This window comes from Heteronotia binoei, chromosome 2 (assembly GCF_032191835.1).
Source record: "Heteronotia binoei isolate CCM8104 ecotype False Entrance Well chromosome 2, APGP_CSIRO_Hbin_v1, whole genome shotgun sequence".
NCBI lineage: Eukaryota > Metazoa > Chordata > Lepidosauria > Squamata > Gekkonidae > Heteronotia > Heteronotia binoei.
The window spans coordinates 151,932,770-151,950,583 of record NC_083224.1 but is presented as its reverse complement, the minus strand read 5'-3'; the positions used below and the strand labels follow the sequence as shown (position 1 = coordinate 151,950,583).

The 17,814-nt window shown below is 40.5% G+C and overlaps 1 protein-coding gene across 1 annotated transcript in view; it reads right to left on the bottom strand.

The window, feature by feature from the left end:
- Nucleotides 1-5,139: 5,139 nt before the first annotated feature.
- The window catches only part of LOC132567360 (putative ferric-chelate reductase 1), a 32,405-nt gene continuing 19,730 nt past the window's right edge, over nucleotides 5,140-17,814 (bottom strand). Inside the window, exons 9-17 of the mRNA XM_060233035.1 lie at nucleotides 17,107-17,220; nucleotides 14,520-14,629; nucleotides 12,619-12,705; nucleotides 11,946-12,080; nucleotides 11,399-11,568; nucleotides 8,594-8,679; nucleotides 6,485-6,619; nucleotides 6,353-6,378; nucleotides 5,140-5,373 (exon numbers count right to left, since the gene is read on the bottom strand). Of these exons, the coding sequence (XP_060089018.1) occupies nucleotides 5,284-5,373; nucleotides 6,353-6,378; nucleotides 6,485-6,619; nucleotides 8,594-8,679; nucleotides 11,399-11,568; nucleotides 11,946-12,080; nucleotides 12,619-12,705; nucleotides 14,520-14,629; nucleotides 17,107-17,220 (953 nt within the window). The 3' untranslated portion in view covers nucleotides 5,140-5,283. The remainder of the gene's footprint in view (nucleotides 5,374-6,352; nucleotides 6,379-6,484; nucleotides 6,620-8,593; nucleotides 8,680-11,398; nucleotides 11,569-11,945; nucleotides 12,081-12,618; nucleotides 12,706-14,519; nucleotides 14,630-17,106; nucleotides 17,221-17,814) is intronic.

Here is a 17,814-nt window from a genome sequence, read left to right as displayed (position 1 = left end):
CAATGGGAGTGAGTTGTGGTAGGTTGTGTCATAGGCACTGCCCAAGGCCACTCTCTGCAATTTCCACATAACATATGAAATTGCAATGGTACCACTCCTTGTAGAAAGAATAGCATTTTTTAGTTTTGGTAGTTTTGACTGCTGGGAAGATGAAGTGTTCCTAAAATAGAAGCATTTATTTGAGGGATGACGTCTAGGTACTATGTTGCCAAATTAATAATGACTGGACATTTCTGGCACGAAGCTATTTGGACAGGTGTTATTTTGGAATGTCCACACTTCTTGAATTAGAACTGCAGCATACCTGTGCAAATTGGATAGTTTGAGGTTGCTTTATAATTTTTATGGATACTCAACTATTTTAAAGATTTGTTACAAGGATTACATTGCTGTACTTGTATACAGGCATCTTTGATCATATTCTCCAGCCTTGCTTAACAAATTTGCTCATCTGGCAAATACAGGATTGTAGAAAATAAAATAAAATAAAAAGCCATTTGGAACCAACAATTATTCACCTGCTAAGGATAGCAAGACACAATATACTCAACCCAGCTGATTATTCTTTCAGATTTGCAAGATTTATGTTTTTTACATTGTAGGAGTGGAATAATATGAAACAAAGAAACTTGTCCTTCAAATAACAACAGTTGAAAGCTCTTAACAGTACTAATTTCCTGCTATATTTAACATAATGGGAGACTTGTGATAGGTTTCCAGGAGATAGACTGTTTCCAGCCAGGACTGAGAAAGAAGAAACATTTAGTATTATGTGATATTTATTGTGGCTACAACTAAGAACCCTTTTGTAATGTACTGAGTGACGAGACGCGTTAAAGGCAGCATGCTTTATTAGCGAGTACATCACAAGAGAGGGAACGCCGGCCGGGTCCCCAATTATATGCACAACCCGGAACAACCCTCTGGTCCAATCCTGGCCAGTTAAACTTCCCGCCAGAGATCTTGATTGGCGGAGCGTATTTGCGAGCTATGTCCGTTGACCAGTGGACTCCCACTGGTCACCTCTGTAGCATTCACAGTGTTGTAATTTCAGGACTGAAATGCAAGAGACAACACCTTTGAAAGGATACTCATAAGAATTCGTGAAATCATTATTCATCTTTGTATGCTCTCTACTAAATGCCATAGTCTGGGTGTGGACACAGGGTTTTGGATAAGAGGGGAATTCTTGGCGGATGTCTTGTCAACTGCACAACATTTTAGCTGTGCTTCTTGTCTCTTTCCTGGTAGCAGGTATAAAGCCTGCACATGTCCACAGCAAAGAGGCAAAGGGTTCGTCTTGGCAGCCATCAGAGGAGCCCAGGAGCTGTGCTGGGCCCAGTGGTGGCAGTGGTCCAGCGCTACACTGGGCCTGGCAGCAGTGCAGCTCAGGAGCCATTCTGGGTTTGGTGAGAATGCAGGGGGAGGCGGACACCCCACAAGTCTTGTGGGCCCTTTCTTGTAAAGTATAACCCAGCTTATTAACACCTCCAACTCTTTAACCCCAGTCCATTATAGAATCATTTGCAACTTTCCCTTTTGTATAGCTCAAGATATTCTACCTCAAAAACTAAGGGCCAAAACCAGCTAGTGCTATAACAGAAGGAAGGAAATGGAAGAAGAGGGGTAGTGAGATGTCCAGGTCTCTTCTACCTCCCTTCCACAGCAGTTTGGATAAAAACAAAGTACCTGCCTTAAAAGCAGGCCATTCTATGCTTAAAGAAGCTGATGGGATTAACTTCTGTAAGGCTAGTTTGAAAACGGTTGGATCTGTTCTCTTTGATTGATCTGCTTGAGTGAGTACACTACTGGGAAAGGAAGGAGAGAGGCTGCCATCCTCAGTCTGCTTTCCCTCAAGTCCTTAGAACACCATAAAACCTCAAGCCGCAGCACAGTGCTTTTCTTTTTTCGGCATGAGGGCTCTATATGTTTGTGCATGGAATCCCACAGACATCATTCACTTTACATAGAAGTTGTTGTTCAGTCACACGGTCGAGTTATAATTATTAGGCAATGGGTGTATTGTTTTCTTTATTTTCTTCATTTATACCTCACTTTTCTCCCCAGTGGGAATAATTCTTCTCCCTTCCATTTTATCATCACAACCACCTGTGAGGTAAGTTAGGCTGAGAGTGTTTGTCTGGCCCCCAAGATCACCCAGCCAGGCATTCCATGCCAGAGTAGGGATTTGAATCTGGGTCTTCCAGATACTTGTCTGGCACTCTAACCATTATACTGCATTGGTTGTCAGTAATACAGTAGATCAGTGGGTAGGATCTTGCAGTTCCCTTCTGCTAACAGTGGTGCTTTTCTCCAGGGCAAGAAGCCTTCTTCTGAAGCAACAAGCTCTTCCACCACTGTTAACAGAACAGATTTTTCCATAAAATGTCATAACAAAGCATATCAAACTCAATTATTACCTTAAAAACAAACAAAAGATATAATGGACTAAGGCAAACAGATTCTAGCAATTTAATAATTCAAACTTGTTTCAAAACAGCCTTGACAGTAAATCTTTCCACTGTTGTGACAGTGTAGTTTTGTAAACAGAGTTCACTCACTAGTGATGATTGCATATTCAAGACTTCATTATTAAAAGGATCCTATACTTTAAAAGATCATATTTAATCATATACCATATGAACATTACAAAAGTAGTATAAAATTTGACATTTAAAAATCATCTAAGAAGTTCATTATGCCATCAGTTGCAGTATTATGAAAAATTATTAAGAACATAAAAACTGTTTTCCAGATCAGATAAAGTCCATTCCATTTTCCACTAGGGCTTGCCACCAACATGGCCTGTCCAAATATTTTCCCTGGGGAGGGGAACTTATTGCTTGTACCCTCCTGGTTCCCACCTTCTCCAGTCACTAATTCTTCACTGTGTATGCCAAGGACCAGACATCCCAAAGTGTTTTTTATATACACAGGCCGTAACATTATTTTCATTCAATCAGCACCAAAGGCTGTGGGCAGGCAATGGTGTGGACAGCCAGTGAAAACGAAGGCGGATGGTTGAAAGGAGGAGATCCTCTGCTGTGGTTGCTGGCTGTCTCAGGTGACTGAGAGGGGAGAAGGAGGTCTCATAATGGAAAAGGGGACTTGAACAGGCCAGAGATAGTAGTAGGCAGATAACAAACTGAATGGGGGTGGCAATAGTGCTGGGCCTAGTGGCTTTCAGGTAGGTTCCCCCTCCCAAAAGACTTCACAGGGAGCACTCAGTGTACCCACCCAATGGCTACTTTGCCTGGCTAGGAAAGAGAAGAAGGCTGGAAAACAGAAGTTCTGAAAAGAGTGAAGGTTAGCCAGGTAATGAGAAGTAACTAGAAACAATCACTCTAGCTTAGGTTCATCCCTTGTGTGTATTTTGCACTTCTGTGTCAGGATGCAGGACATTCTGTGGCTTGGCTCTCCTTTTTAAAAAAATTATCTGCTCTGCATATAGGCTGTTTCTAATTATGAACAATTTATAATATGGCTTGTGATGTACGGGAGCCTGATATATTGTTTGGCCAGGATAGCTTTATGTGAGCAATGGTTTGGATAAACAGTGCGTTTTCTGTAGGTTCCTTATCAGATCATGGTGCCAGAATCACCCCCTCCACACTGGAAATCCTAGCTGGAAGATGCTTGGAAGCTTGCAAATGAGCTATGAAGTTGGTGCTCATGCCCCATTTTTTGCTCTCATCAGGTAACTGGAAGTGTACTGACTCTGAATGAATGCTTTATGTACATTTTAAAACACAGGAATCTATCATTTGTAATTTGAGATATACAACCCCTTGATAATATTGATGAGATTAGGGATATCAGAACAGCAAAATCATATTAAACTATATGAATTTGGTGATCGTAATAATTAAATATGTATGCTGTGAACCATCAAAAAGTGGCATTCTCCCAATCTCAAAAGCTTCCACTCATTTTCAAAGAGACACCTGATAATCATACCAAGGAATTCAAACACAGATCAGGTTCCTCAAGGGGAATTAGAGAGCCTGAACTTGTATGAAATTTCTATATATTGGAGCAGCCACAGATCTCTGGAACCCTAATGATAATCAGGAATGAATTCCAAACCAGTCAATGAGGTTTACTTCCAAGAACATTGTTGTAGAATTGAAGTGAAGGGACGGTGAATGGGGAGGGACGGTGGCTCAGTGGTAGAGCATCTGCTTGGGAAGCAGAAGGTCCCAGGTTCAATCCCTGGCATCTCCAAAAAAGGGTCCAGGCAAACAGGTGTGAAAAACCTCAGCTTGAGACCCTGGAGAGCCGCTGCTAGTCTGAGAAAACAATACTGACTTTGATGGACCAAGGGTCTGATTCAGTATAAGGCAGCTTCATATGTTCATATATGCAATTGCAGCCTCAGAATTCACTCACATCAAAAGACTACTCAGACTGTATTTCTAACTTTAAAAAAATGGCCTTAGTAAAAGAGGAGACTGGATTTATACTCCGCCCTTCACTTAGAGTCTCAGAGTGGCTTACAATCTCCTTCCCTTCCTCTCCCCACAACAGAGCTCTTCAAGAACTGCTGTTGAGAGAACAGCTGAGATAACTTGTGACTGATTCAAGGTAGCTCAGCAGCTGCATGTGGAGAAGTGGGGAATCAAACCCAGTTCTCCTGATTAGAGTCCTCTGATCTTAACAATTACACCAGGAGTGGTCAATGGTAGCTCTCCAGATGTGTTTTGCCTACAACTCCCATCAGCCCCAGCCAGCATGGCCAATGGCTAGGGCTGATGGGAGTTGTAGGCAAAAAAAACATCCAGAGAGCTATCATTGGCCACCCCTGCATTACACCAAACTGGCTCCCTTAAAAGGGTGTAGCTTTGTTTAGGATGGCACTGCAAGCCCTATGCTAATTCTAAGGATTGATGAATTCTTATACTAAAGAAAATCATCTGCTGACTGTTAAAGTAACAAAACATAAACGGGCAAAGTTTTCCTCCGGTATATACATATGTTATGTACCTTAGGCCAAATATGTCCATCTTCTGCAGTGTTTACATATCAGGTAAATAAAGTGAATCCACTCCTGAATTTGGACCTTCCTTTGGAAAACAGAATTTTTAAAATGATGAATCATTTTAATTTAAATTAAATTTGAATTAAAATGATGAATCAGATAAAATTATGCAGTACTCTTAACCACTGTCTTTTCAGTAAGTACTCAATAGTTACTGCTAGAAGCTGAACTGAGGAAATTAGAATGGTCTATCATCTCCTTTTGTGATATAAGTGAGTAGCAAAACTTTTCATTCTTCCACCATGTTAACTTTTTCCAATACCCACAAGAAGGGCTATTACAAATCCCAGACTGCCACATAGATATATTAGCAGTAGTAATATTTCACTTTTCACCTAAAAGGAAAAACAAATATTAACTTGAAGCGAAAATTCTTCTTTACTTAGATTTTTATGCACAGATTATACACACACACACATCCAAATCTTGATATGTTTGTTAACCTTAGTTTTCCTGTACCACTTGGCATAGCTGCCAGTTCTTCCTGTTATTCCCCTCTGTGGGAGGCAGTCACTCCCCCCACCAGTCAAGAGCTTGGGACAGCTGCATACTCTATGGCTAAGATACAGTGCCAGTACCTTGAAGAAAAGCAATGCTTCTTCTGATAGGGAGAACCGAAAGCTGACAAATGGCTAGGTAATGAAAGGGGACAATAACCCTAATGCCTTAACAAGTACACATAATGCTTACTACACATCTCCTGGCTATACCACACATTCCTGGCTATTCTACATACAATGATAATATTCCCACCTGCTGTTTCTTTGTGCCAATATTTGCCCACTAGCTGCTTTCTTTCCTGCAAGGTAAACATGCATCTGAATCCATTAGAGAGATCTTGAGAAATGGCAAGTGGTGAAATAAACCCTCCCTTTCCATTCTTTGCATAAACCCTCCCTCCCCTCAAAAAGAGGCTTTGCTTTTTAAAAAGAGGTGCTGGGACCTTGTTACATGCACTAACATGTAACCAACCAGTTCCCTTAGAACGTCTTGTTTTCCTGACTATCCTGAACTTCTGATTTAGTACAGGGGGTTTGCTTAAAAGAGATTTTTGTTTGTTTCCAGATGCAACTCTCAAAGAAGAAAATGGCAAAGGGGCGAGTGACTTTCCTCCCATGCCAGGTAATTTATTCCCCCCCCCCCTGCAAGAGGTAAAAACATTTTTCAGCAGGAAAACATTTAAAAACCAAGCAGCTGTATATGGGAAAGCAAAACACACTCCTTTAAAAATAATCAGCCTCCCCTAGACATTCTGTTTTACAACAACACAGTTCTAGATAGCTATAAAACAAATTGTTTGTGGGGAATGATTACCTTTGCTTGTGAATCGTCATAAATTTCTAAAAATGTAAAAGACAGGAATGTTACTAAATTTTGCTTTGCGCTGTTACTTTATTAGATACAGACAGCAAACATTGGTACGTGTGAATTAGAATCAAAAAGTACCTCTCTTTTTCAACCAGAGATTTACATCCAGTGCAATGGCTATCAGTGCCTCCCAACCTACAAAGCCGCCCATGGTTTTAACCATCCAGTGGTTAGGAGAGCTGAGCATTTTTAATCCCAAAAATAGGTCAGCATCTAAGATAAAAAAAGAAAAAACACAACGAGCAAGTTACATTTTGATGACAGCTGTTTTACAGCACATTTCAATTCCCCATTCCAGATTCTAAGGGCAGTTAATACATTCAGTAGAATCAGTGGTAAAACTGTTCAAGAACTGTACTTCTTCAGCCTGTCCATGGATGATTGTTTAGTGGAACGCTCCTCCAGTTAAAATAAAATTCCTAGCCTTTGTCCCAATAGGCTGTTTGTGCACAAGTGCTTTTCATGAAAGGAAGGGACACATTTAGCCTTCTTCCACTGCAGCCCACAGGAATGTAGTCCAGCCTGCCAGCTGAGATCCTCCCCACAAGTCCCCTGTACCATTACCTGCAACCAGGGACAAAGCTTTTTCAGAGATGGCACTTTCCCTCTGGAATTCCTCTCCCTTGAGGCTCACCTGGTGAAGCACCATCTTCCAGTGTTCCATTGTCCCAGTCCAAATCAGGCTACCATGTACATGAGAAATTTAGTTTTACCTGGGAACTTCTTGGGAACAATAGTTAATGTAGCTAGGCTCTCAGACATAGTAAAATACTACTTTTCAGCACATGGAGGGTCCAAGTAACAGAACAGAAGCTTCCAACAAGAGTAGATAGGTGACAAATGGGAATAGGTTGCAGAGAAAAGATGAAACAAAGTTCTTACTCTTACATTTCTTCTCTGTCTATGCAAAATTGCACTTTTTTGAAAGAAAAGGAAAGGTCTGTAAATTCAGCACTAAACAATGCCAATTTCTTCAAGAAGTAGTCAGGGCTTGTCCTAGACTGTCTGGCACCCTAGGCAAGGCTAACTTATGGTGCCCCCCCCCCACGCACTGATAACGGCACCAAATCACATTGGGGATTGCTCAATTTGGCGCCCCAAAAGGCTGGCAGCCTAGGCAATCACCTAGTTTGCCTAGTGTCAGGGCCGGCCCTGGAAGTAGTCTAATTTCTTAGAATGATGTTAACTATTTCAATTTAATACCTTTTAATAAATCTACTTAATGTGTAGTCTACTTTATTTTGATTGCATTATTTCCCCCTGCATAATCTGGAAGTTATGAACTGGAAAAAGATGGGATTCAGCATAATGCAGGGAAACAAAGTGGGGTGTAGAAACATAAGCCTGTGGCCACAGGAGCTCTAACTGTGCGGAATGAAGGGGCTCTGCTTGCATTATGAACAAATAGTTTTTATATCACTTTCACTATCATGACAAACCACCTCTTTGTGTTTCTTGCCTTGAAAATCCTACAGGTTGCCATAAATCAATGGTGACTTAATGGCACTTTCCACTATCAGTTGTCATGGATTCCCCAAAAAGAATCATGGGAATTGTCGAGAGGTAAGAATTCTCAGTAAGAAATTCCTGGTGTTCCTAATAAAACCCATAATTCCTAAGATTTCCTTGGGAAGAAGAAATGACTTTTACCCCACTGCAAGTCTGAATATAGATATGCTCTTTTTGAATATAGATATGCTCTTTTTGCAAGCTCCACCCATGGCTGTTGAATGTCTATGCACTCAATATAAATGACTGCTTGTGCTTCAGTTTCTCTATAACAGGGGTGGCCAACGGTAGCTCTCCAGATGTTTTTGCCTACAACTCCCATCAGCCCCAGACAGCATGGCCAATGGCTAGGGCTGATGAGAGTTGTAGGTAAAAACATCTGGAGAGCTACCATTGGTCATCCCTGCTCTATAAGACTCCAGAGATAGAAATGTTTTCTTTTATTCTGAGCATATGTACATAATAAAGAAATCCAGTCAAGTTCTCCTTAGGTATATTAGTTCCTCGCCTCTGCCAAGCTACTGCCTACCACTGGAATCAGGATCAGAGTGTTCACATTCCATTGCAGTTGCCAGATTTTTTAAAAATAAGGTGTATCCCATCAAAGTCATGCAAATTTCTAGACTCTCTTATTCAATGGGAGCATTTGTACTAAGTCAGAAAGAAACTTCCACTTACCTGCCAATATTTTGATGACTAATGCATTAAGCATGTGAAACCAATTAAAAATGAACCTCCTGTTGATGCAATGCAAAACACTGTGTTAGATATCTTTCTTCTTTAAGGTGTAAACATTAAGGTATCATGCTTATTTGTGATGGAATAGACTGTGCGTGGGTGGCAAGGTTCTCTTTCACTCAGTAACAAATAAAAAATTCTTTCTTTACCAGCACACCCAGGGCTGTCACTGGGGAAAATGACATAGCAGCCGCACTGTGTATTCACACCCCAAACCAGTGAATAAGGTGAACGTTTGTTTTCCATAAGTCCTGAATTACTGGGCCTCACATAAGTTGTGTCATTTAAAAAAAAACCACTGGATTGCAATGGGTATTATTATTTTTTAGTTGCCTGTCAGGAAAACCTATTAGATGTCTCTTGGAAAGAGTGCCTGAAGTTTTAGTTGAAATGGCTTGAGATACAGCGATAAGATCAACAGCTTTTCCCAGGGATGTGGTCCTGATTTGGCAAGGTGGCTTTTGACAGCCTTCTGGAGAAGCCACATACAACTTTTTCTTATTCTAATCCAGCATTTCCCAATATTATAAAATCTGCAGGCACTTTTGGAATTTCAAAAAAAGGGTAGCAGTATCATCACAAAATGGTTACTATGAGGAAGGAGCCAATCACAAAATTCCTGTCACTGTGTGGGGCCATCACAAAATGGCTGCAAATGAGGCCAACTCTGTTTTCTCTTTGGTGTCAGTTTCCCAAGAAAGGGGAGGATGTTCTCCTTGCACTGCCACAAGGAAAGGCTGCCATGCTCAGAGACATAAAGGCTGTGCCTGTGCCCAAGCTGAAGGTATGGGGCTGCAATAATCTCCACATTGTGCTAGTTAGCTGGCTGTTAGAGCATAACCTTAAACTCCCTCGTTTCTCCCCATTCCATTCAAGATTCTTTGGATTTTCCCCTTAAAAAGCTAGTGGCCTCCAGGAAACACTCTGCCTCTTTGGTCTTCTTCTGAGTGCCATACTGGGGACCACTATTATAGTTCATCACATTATAAATCATACATTAAAATATCTACAACCCTACCAGGACTTCAATTTATATAGATGAATGTATACATCCAGTACTATTCTTCCATCTTCCACATAGGCTGCAGAAAAATTCAACAGATGGCCACCACAAACAACCTAAAGGAGGTTAACTCCTATCATTACTCCTGCACAGTGTATCTACAGTGGACTCTATAGATAGCTACAGATAGCTGCAGAATCAGGATTTAATTTTAGCGTAAATCCAGGTGTACTGATGTTCAGTCCTACCTGAAATTCATGCTTAATTAGCTTAATGCCTGAAATTCATTAGCTTAATGTCAGATGTGTGTAGACTGGTTGTGGTTACGCAATGATATGGGGAACTGTTCTGTGCACATGTTCAAAAACATATTTTGGTTATTATTTCATGCAGCCCAAGAGCTTTGGCTCGGAAAACAGGCCACGGTGAGTTCTTGCTATCTGAAATTTCTCCTCTAATCAGTTCCTACGTTGTGACCATGCAGAACTGCTTCTCTTCATCTGATTCATGCAATTTATGGTATAAAAACTGGAGAAGCTCATAACTGCATGCACCTTGGTAATCACAATCCTGACCTACACCCAGTTTCATCTCTAATGATTATATAAAGAAGTTTAATCAGACACTGCCAACACAAATGTTTGAATGTGGAGACTTGATCCTACCATCTACAGCTTAAATGTTTAAATACATAAACCAGCTTCTTTATCTTGGTTACAGTGAGTTTCAAGTGCAACAGCTCCTCGTCCTTGCTAACCACACATCAACAGAAAACCAGTATAACCAAGACACAGACTGTCTGATTTCTCAGTGCAACTGGGCAAATAAAGCACTGAACTCAGTGCTTTCTTGTACTCTGAGGACCAGTTCCCAGGTTACAATGTCCTTGTGTCCCCCACTCCTACGTTTGCCCTGGTCCTTTGGATTAGGCACGCTCTGAGAGTTTTATACTCAGTTTGCTTCCCATGTGCATGCAGACCCAGTTCAAAACAAACAGGAGAGGGGTCTTAAGACTTCCTTCTTGTGCCATGTTTCTGACCTGAAGTAGTCACAGGGAGCCCACTATTTGTCCTGCTGAACATTTTACATAATTTTCCTGAATGGGGCAAATAGCAGATCTCCAGGTTGTGTAAAGCTGCAAAAACAACACAGGTGGGGAGGCTTAAGGCCCCCGTTCCCCATGTGCCACAGTCCCAATCTGAATCATGTCCACACACTTGGGAATTGTTCGAACCATGCAACCCTCCAGCACATGACTGATTGAAACTAACAGGGCAGACACATGGGGGGGGGGGTGTGTGCAGAATTTGTAACATGTGAAGCAGTCCTCATAAGAATTACACTGTGTATGTCTACTTTGTAGTCAAAGCTTGGGAACTTACAGGTGCTCCCACCACTTCTTTGGCTTCCCTAAGGAACTGAGAGACTCTGTAAGCATGTCTAGGCTAAGTACACAGAGAGCTAAGAGCTCTCCAGTGACTCTTGACAGACTCCTCCTCCTAGGTGTTTCAGGCCAGAAGCTGGAGATCCAACACAGCTAGCAAAATGTAAATAACTGAGATTGACAAAGCTGAGAGTGACAACGGCTGTGTCTACATATTGTTGGATATTCCACTATTGATGTGCTACAACAGCAATTTGCAACAGGATAATCTTGTGCAGACAAGAGAATTCAGAAGGTGAATGACTGTTGTAGCACAGCATCCAACAGATGTCAGGTCATGAAATGGTGGCAGTCAGACCTAAGTGTTTCTGCTTCCATATTACAAAGACCAGTTTCACACGCATTATCTGAGCTGGGTTCAATGCTTTTGAGAAGTTGGGGGTTTTCCTGCTTCACTGCAGCACCATGGTACATTTCTGCACCTGCTGGAGTTTCCTGGTTCTTCTCCATCTTTTCCAAATAGCTTTGCTGTAAAATTTTGGGAAAAATCACAATAAAGCTTGGATGGTTGCCATATGGGTGGATTTTCCCACCCACATGGTAGCCATTTTCTCTGCCCTTGTCCCCACAGAGACTATTTATTTCCCCCTCCCCACCCATCGGGGGACTTTTTGCTTTTAAAAAAATATCTGTATCAAATTCTCCAAATTCCTTGTTTTCATTTATTTTAAATAAGACGCTAGCCCTTTTAATTGTGGAAATATAATTAATCTCCAGAAGTGTTGGCTGACCCTTTGAAAATGTCAAATCAGAACAAAAAAAGAACTCTGCCACATTTCTATACATTCCAGAACAGTTTTAACCAAGTTAAACATGCTTCTACAGCAAGTACAGTAAACATATACACGTAATGTATTCTTATTGAATGTATGATATACAAGCCTGTTATTTTGAGGAGAAGGACGGAAAAAAGCTATCAGTGGCTGAAAGAAAGACAGAATCATAACAATGCATCCAATAATGGCATGAACTTCTGCACCCTGTGGAAGAAGGGAAAGTATAATTGACATATCTATCTCATTTTTACCTGTCAAATCACCTAACTGAAAAAGGGAAATTCCTTAAGTGTTACAACCATGGTTTAATTTTATATTAAAATTAATGCCACAAAAAAGTCAGTAGACTTTGTCTGAGGTAGCTGAGATTAGAGGATATGGCACATATTTCAGTTCTTCAAAACTAAAATAATCTTAATTCTTTACTCTACAGATATCCATTTTCTCGCATATGTGAAGAATTGAAAGAATATCCATTCACAGCTAAATTGCACACAGAAAGATAAACAATGCTGTAGGGGCTCATTCACTTCTCAAATGAAAACAAGGTGGAAAAGCCAACCAATGCAAACCTTACCACCTCAAAGGGACAAATGTCTATATTTCTGCAGACAAAAAGAACCAAAGCTTTTTTAAAAAGTACTGTGTACATTTTATAACCACTGACCGAGATCCTAATTTTCCAAAATTAGTTGTTCCCAGGGCCTTAGATGTCAGATCTTTCTTAATTTACACAACTTACACTACTCCATCCTTTTCTTGCTACAAAGGCCAGTATGAAAGCAGTTATTGCTGCAGCTACAGTTAGCAACATCATCCAAAAGTGAATCTAAAAGAAAAAGGAAATCAAAGTCTTAGATTAGAAGACAATAAAATATTAAAAATTGCTTCAGTTTAACTGGTATGTCACTTCTATACAGAATGGACATTTTAAAAAGACATATTATTTGTTCCTCAAGAGCCATGGGAACGATCCCTTCTTAAATAAAATTAATGATTCTCTTTCACCATCTGCAGGCAGAAATGTGAAAAGCCCAAAGAAGGAGACTGATCTGCTTCAGCAGTAATGAATATATAGAAAGCTGCCTTGACCAGAAAAGGGTAACAAATTTCACTTCTACAGAGAGAGAAAAATCCCAGGCACAGCAAAACATACTAGAGTATACTATCTTGCCACACATGGCAATGCCATGGAAACAAAAAAGACCAGGAGCAATAGCATGAAGATTTAGAGGTATTGTTTGTGTCATTTGGTGTAGGCAACCCCTGGCTTGTGAGCCAAGAGTGGCACACCAGACCATTTAGCTTGGCATCTAAACCTTTGCTCAAGCAACCAAGGGGCCAGTGGTGTGGGAGAAGGCAACAGGCATGGCTTATAGTCCTCATCACCATTCAGACCTGCACAAGGTGAAGCCAGTAGCAGCGCCCCATGGAGCTTGTTTTGCTCCAAGCATGTCTCCAAGCACAACCCTTGCCTCCCCCTGCCCATTTTGTTCTCTGCAGCAATAACACCTTCACAGAAAGATGCTGTATTTTTAAAATATATATATATATATATTTTGCATTTGGGGTGAAAAAGGTTGCCTGCTGCCATAATTATTGCCATCATGCTTGAAAGATACACAACAGTTATACAAGTGAGGGTGTTGCTTTATACAACAGTTATACAAGTGAGGGTGTTGCTAGGCTAAGACTGTGAGGTCTTCAGTTCAGCTACCACTCAGGCCAAACTACATGTTATGTTTTACATGAACTGCCAATAGGGACTCACAGCTGCAGTATGGCTACAAGTTCCCAGGGTGAATGCATGTCAAGAATACCATGTAAAAAAAGACCTAACCACAAACTTATTCAGGCAAGCTACTGTACTACGTTCTCATCTCAGCCCCTGAGCTGCAATATAGGATCCATAAAAGTGACTTCACAAGGCTATTGTAAAACATTATGAAATAATGCATCTGAAATGTTTTAAACACTTGCAAAATACTATATAAATGCTAAATGTTGCTATTAAGCCAATTTGCATCTGAGAAAGGAGACATACAAGGTATTTGTTTTTAATTGCATCCAGTTAACTGGAAAGAAGCAGAAAATCGTATACACTTTGAATGACAGTGAATTTGTATTGCTAACTTTATTTTAAAAATTAGTATTCTTGAACATATGAAACTGCCTTATACTGAATCAGACCCTCGGTCCATCAAAGTCAGTATTGTCTACTCAGACTGGCAGCAGCTCTCCAGGGTCTCAAGTTGAGGTTTTTCATGCCTATTTGGCTGGACCCTTTTTAGTTGGAGATCCCGGGAATTGAACCTGGGACCTTCTGCTTACCAAGCAGATGCTTTACCACTGAGCCACCATCCCTCCCTGTTGTATTAATTGTTTTCATTTACCTTATCATGGTTACCAGCCTCAAAAAACTCTGGTTGTGAACTAAGAGGTAAACCTTTTTGTTTGATTAATAAATTATTTAAAAATTCAACCAACTAGTTTTATGTTCTGTGCTGTTCAAACACTCAGATATACTTTCACCATCAGAAATTGATCCTGTAAGGTCTCTTATCTATTTGTACCTTGTTCTCTGGACCTACCAGCATGACAGCCCTCTCTGTCCAATCATAGACCAGACACTTACATACATACCTGAAACCAAACATCTTTTCCCAGAAGAGGCTTTTTAATGGACTTCAAGTACCTAGCAAATACCATTCCTAAGCTGCCTGTGGTCATCCAAGCAACCAACATGAGAGCCCCTTAAAAATAATCAGCAGAAATGAGAGATAAACTTTCATTTATTAAAACATTACAGTGATTTCATCAATTTCCCACCGATGTATTATATCTCGAGATGCTACTTCTTCAGCTGCATCGGTGAACACATCAGTCTTTTAACTTATATGCAAATGTAATGTAGCAATCCCTAGAGGAAAAATAATTTGAGCAGAACTTCCAGATCTGCTCTGGAAGATGTAGAACAGGGGTGTCAAACTAATTTGTTATGAGGGACGGATATGACATAAATGAGACCTTGTTGGGCAGAGCCATGTGTATCATAAAATGTAATGCCAGGTAGTGGACATATAAACTTTATAAAGGGCACAGACACACAATTAAAGTTGGGGTTTTTTTGCTTAAAATAAAACATGCTTAAAATATTAGCCCACTTGCAATATTTTGTTTTACAGTCTCTGATAAATGTCACCTCTTGCTATGAATTATTGCATCAAAAACTGCAGACAATATCTGTGCTGTACCAGTTTTGAATATGTGCTGTTCAGGTGTGCACATCTGTAAGTTGCAAACCTACTTTTGATTCATTGACATTCATTACAGACATCTCATAGTCAATGTTTAGAGCCTAAGACCCAGAGGAACATGAAGCAGTTGGGCACTGTGAACTTTTGTACAGAAGTTGCTTCACATACTAGTCAAGAACATGTGAAAGCACCATGGCACAGACTGAGGGCTATGTGCTTGTCTACAAAACAATGATTTCACCCAGAAAAATGACAACTCAAAAAAAAAAATACAACTCCCCCCCCCCAAAAAAAAAAAAACAACTACAAGAACAGAGACAGCCATGTACAGTGGTCAGTGTCAGTCTACTATCTGGGAATCTAAATTCAAGACCCCCAATCAAAGGAAAATGTGAAAGAAAAAATAAGGAAAATTTGCTGGGTAAACCTGGGGTGGAACACACTCTCAGCCTAATGCTGATATTTCTCTTCTAAATAGTTCACATGCTTTCCTATTGAGAAAGACTGGAGGGCATGAGTACAGTGAAAAAGAGGAGGGAAGCCCAGTTACAAGCCCAACAAAACTCTCTCTCTCTCTCTCTCTCTCTCTCTCTCTCTCTCTCTTTGTAGCAAGACAAAAAATTCATACCTTCACTAAAACATTGCTAGTCTTAAAAGCATTCTTTGTAGCTCTCCTAATGGTGGAGACTGGGCAAAGGAAGCTCTGGCTCTTTCTTTCCTTCTCCAAGGCAGGAGGAGGGAGAGGAGCCTCAGCCATTCATTAGAAAGAAGAGAGGCTTGTCTCAGTAGCTCTGCAGAGTGATTAATTGAGCCTGACAAACTTAACCAGCAGAGCTATAGAGCCAAACTCCCTCATTGGCTGAGGCTGCTCCTCCCTCCTCCTCCCTTTGGGAAAAGGGTAGGGGGAGAGGGAAAGGCTGCCTTGCTGCTCTGGCTTATCCAGGGAGAAACACAAAATGGCGACCGAAAAAAGCAGGCAAGGGAAAATTAAGCAGATGGCAGCCAGCTGCTGGAGGGCCTGATTGGAGCCCTCTGCGGGCCTGATCCGGCCCATGGGCCACATGTTTGACACCCCTGATGTAGAATTTCCTCATTAATCTGACATGCATTTTTAAATGCACCTGAGCTCAAGTTTGTAAAGTAATATTCAAAGTAGCTCTTACAGTGTAATCCTAAGCAAAACTACACCCTTCTAAGGATCACCCTGTTAATCGCTCAGCAAGAAACTTAGTACAGGAGGGCATGTAGCAAGAATAAACTTAATTATACATGCAGTAATAGAGGGCTATCACAGTGTAAAGCATAGCCCATTACAAAATAGACTACCAGGAATCTTTACAAAACAAAGACCATCAAAGCCTTCAGAATCTGCAAGGCAAGTAACAGCGTAGTCCTAAACAAAATCCTAAACAGTGTAATCCAGGGGTGGCCACATGTGGCTCATTTACACATATTGTGTGGCTCTCAAAGCCTCCACCACTCTGTTGGTTGGCTAGGAGAAAGCATTTCTCTCTTTAAATCACTTCTCCAAGTCAAGCCACCCAGAGGCTTGGAAAATGCATTTAAAGTTACTTTCTTTCCACTTCTCTCTCACTATCTTCCTTCCTTCCTGCTTTATGACTTTCAAACATCTGACATCTATATCTTGCAGCTCACAGACATCTGATGAATATTCTATGTGGCTTTTATGTTAAGCAAGTTTGGCCACTCCTATTGTAATTCTAAACAGAATAACTAACTCTGCTTAGGGCTGGACTGTGGTAAAAGATTGATGCTATTTATCGTGGGTAGTCCTTGTAGAAGGAACAGAAGTTCCTGTAGAAGGAACATTTCCCCCTTATATTTGTCAGCCATGTACACATGTGAAAGCCATTCATAAAACCAAATTTCATTAGGTTTGCCTTCATGTGGTACCACAAAAACCAGATTAGAAAGGCACAACATTGTGAGTCTGCTCTCAGACAATAACTTACCATGAGCCTTAATAATCAAGGGTGTAGACTGGGAGCCACCTTGTGTTCCAGAACTTGAAATGTTCACCTTCTGTTTAGTGATGAAGGGTGTTCTTGAATGCTTCAGTATCTTCCCTTTGAATATTTAAAAGAAAGAAATAATAACCAGCAATCACAATGCCTCCCTCTACGAAAGATGAAGTTCTGCCTCAGATTACGCAACACATAGGGAAGAACAGCTACCCATCAAGGACATCCTAAACTGAGTTACATCCTTCTAAACTCACTGACTTTAGTGGACATAGAAGGGTATAAATCTGTTTAAGATGACACTGTGTATCTTGAGGGAAGGGACCCTGTAGCTTTAACTGTTGAACAGAAGAGGGGTAGTTCAGCAGGTGCATCTAACAATGTAAGGTAAACAGCACCAGCTGAAATTTCCTCATCTACAAAATTATTAAAGTTATAGGAATCTTGTCTATCTGATTGCTGTCTACCTATATTCTAAACAAACTATAAATATTGCAGGTTTATTTAATATGTTTATTCATATAGTGTAAGAATAATAATGTTATGAATCAGTCCAGAACCTAAAGAGCTTTTGTGTGCTATGACAAGTGTTAATGAGTAGCATTACATGTAACTACTTAGCGCACTTACACAGCAATAATAAAAGTCTCTTGATTATTCTAAAATACTTACCACAAGTAAAGTATTTTGGCTGTTCTT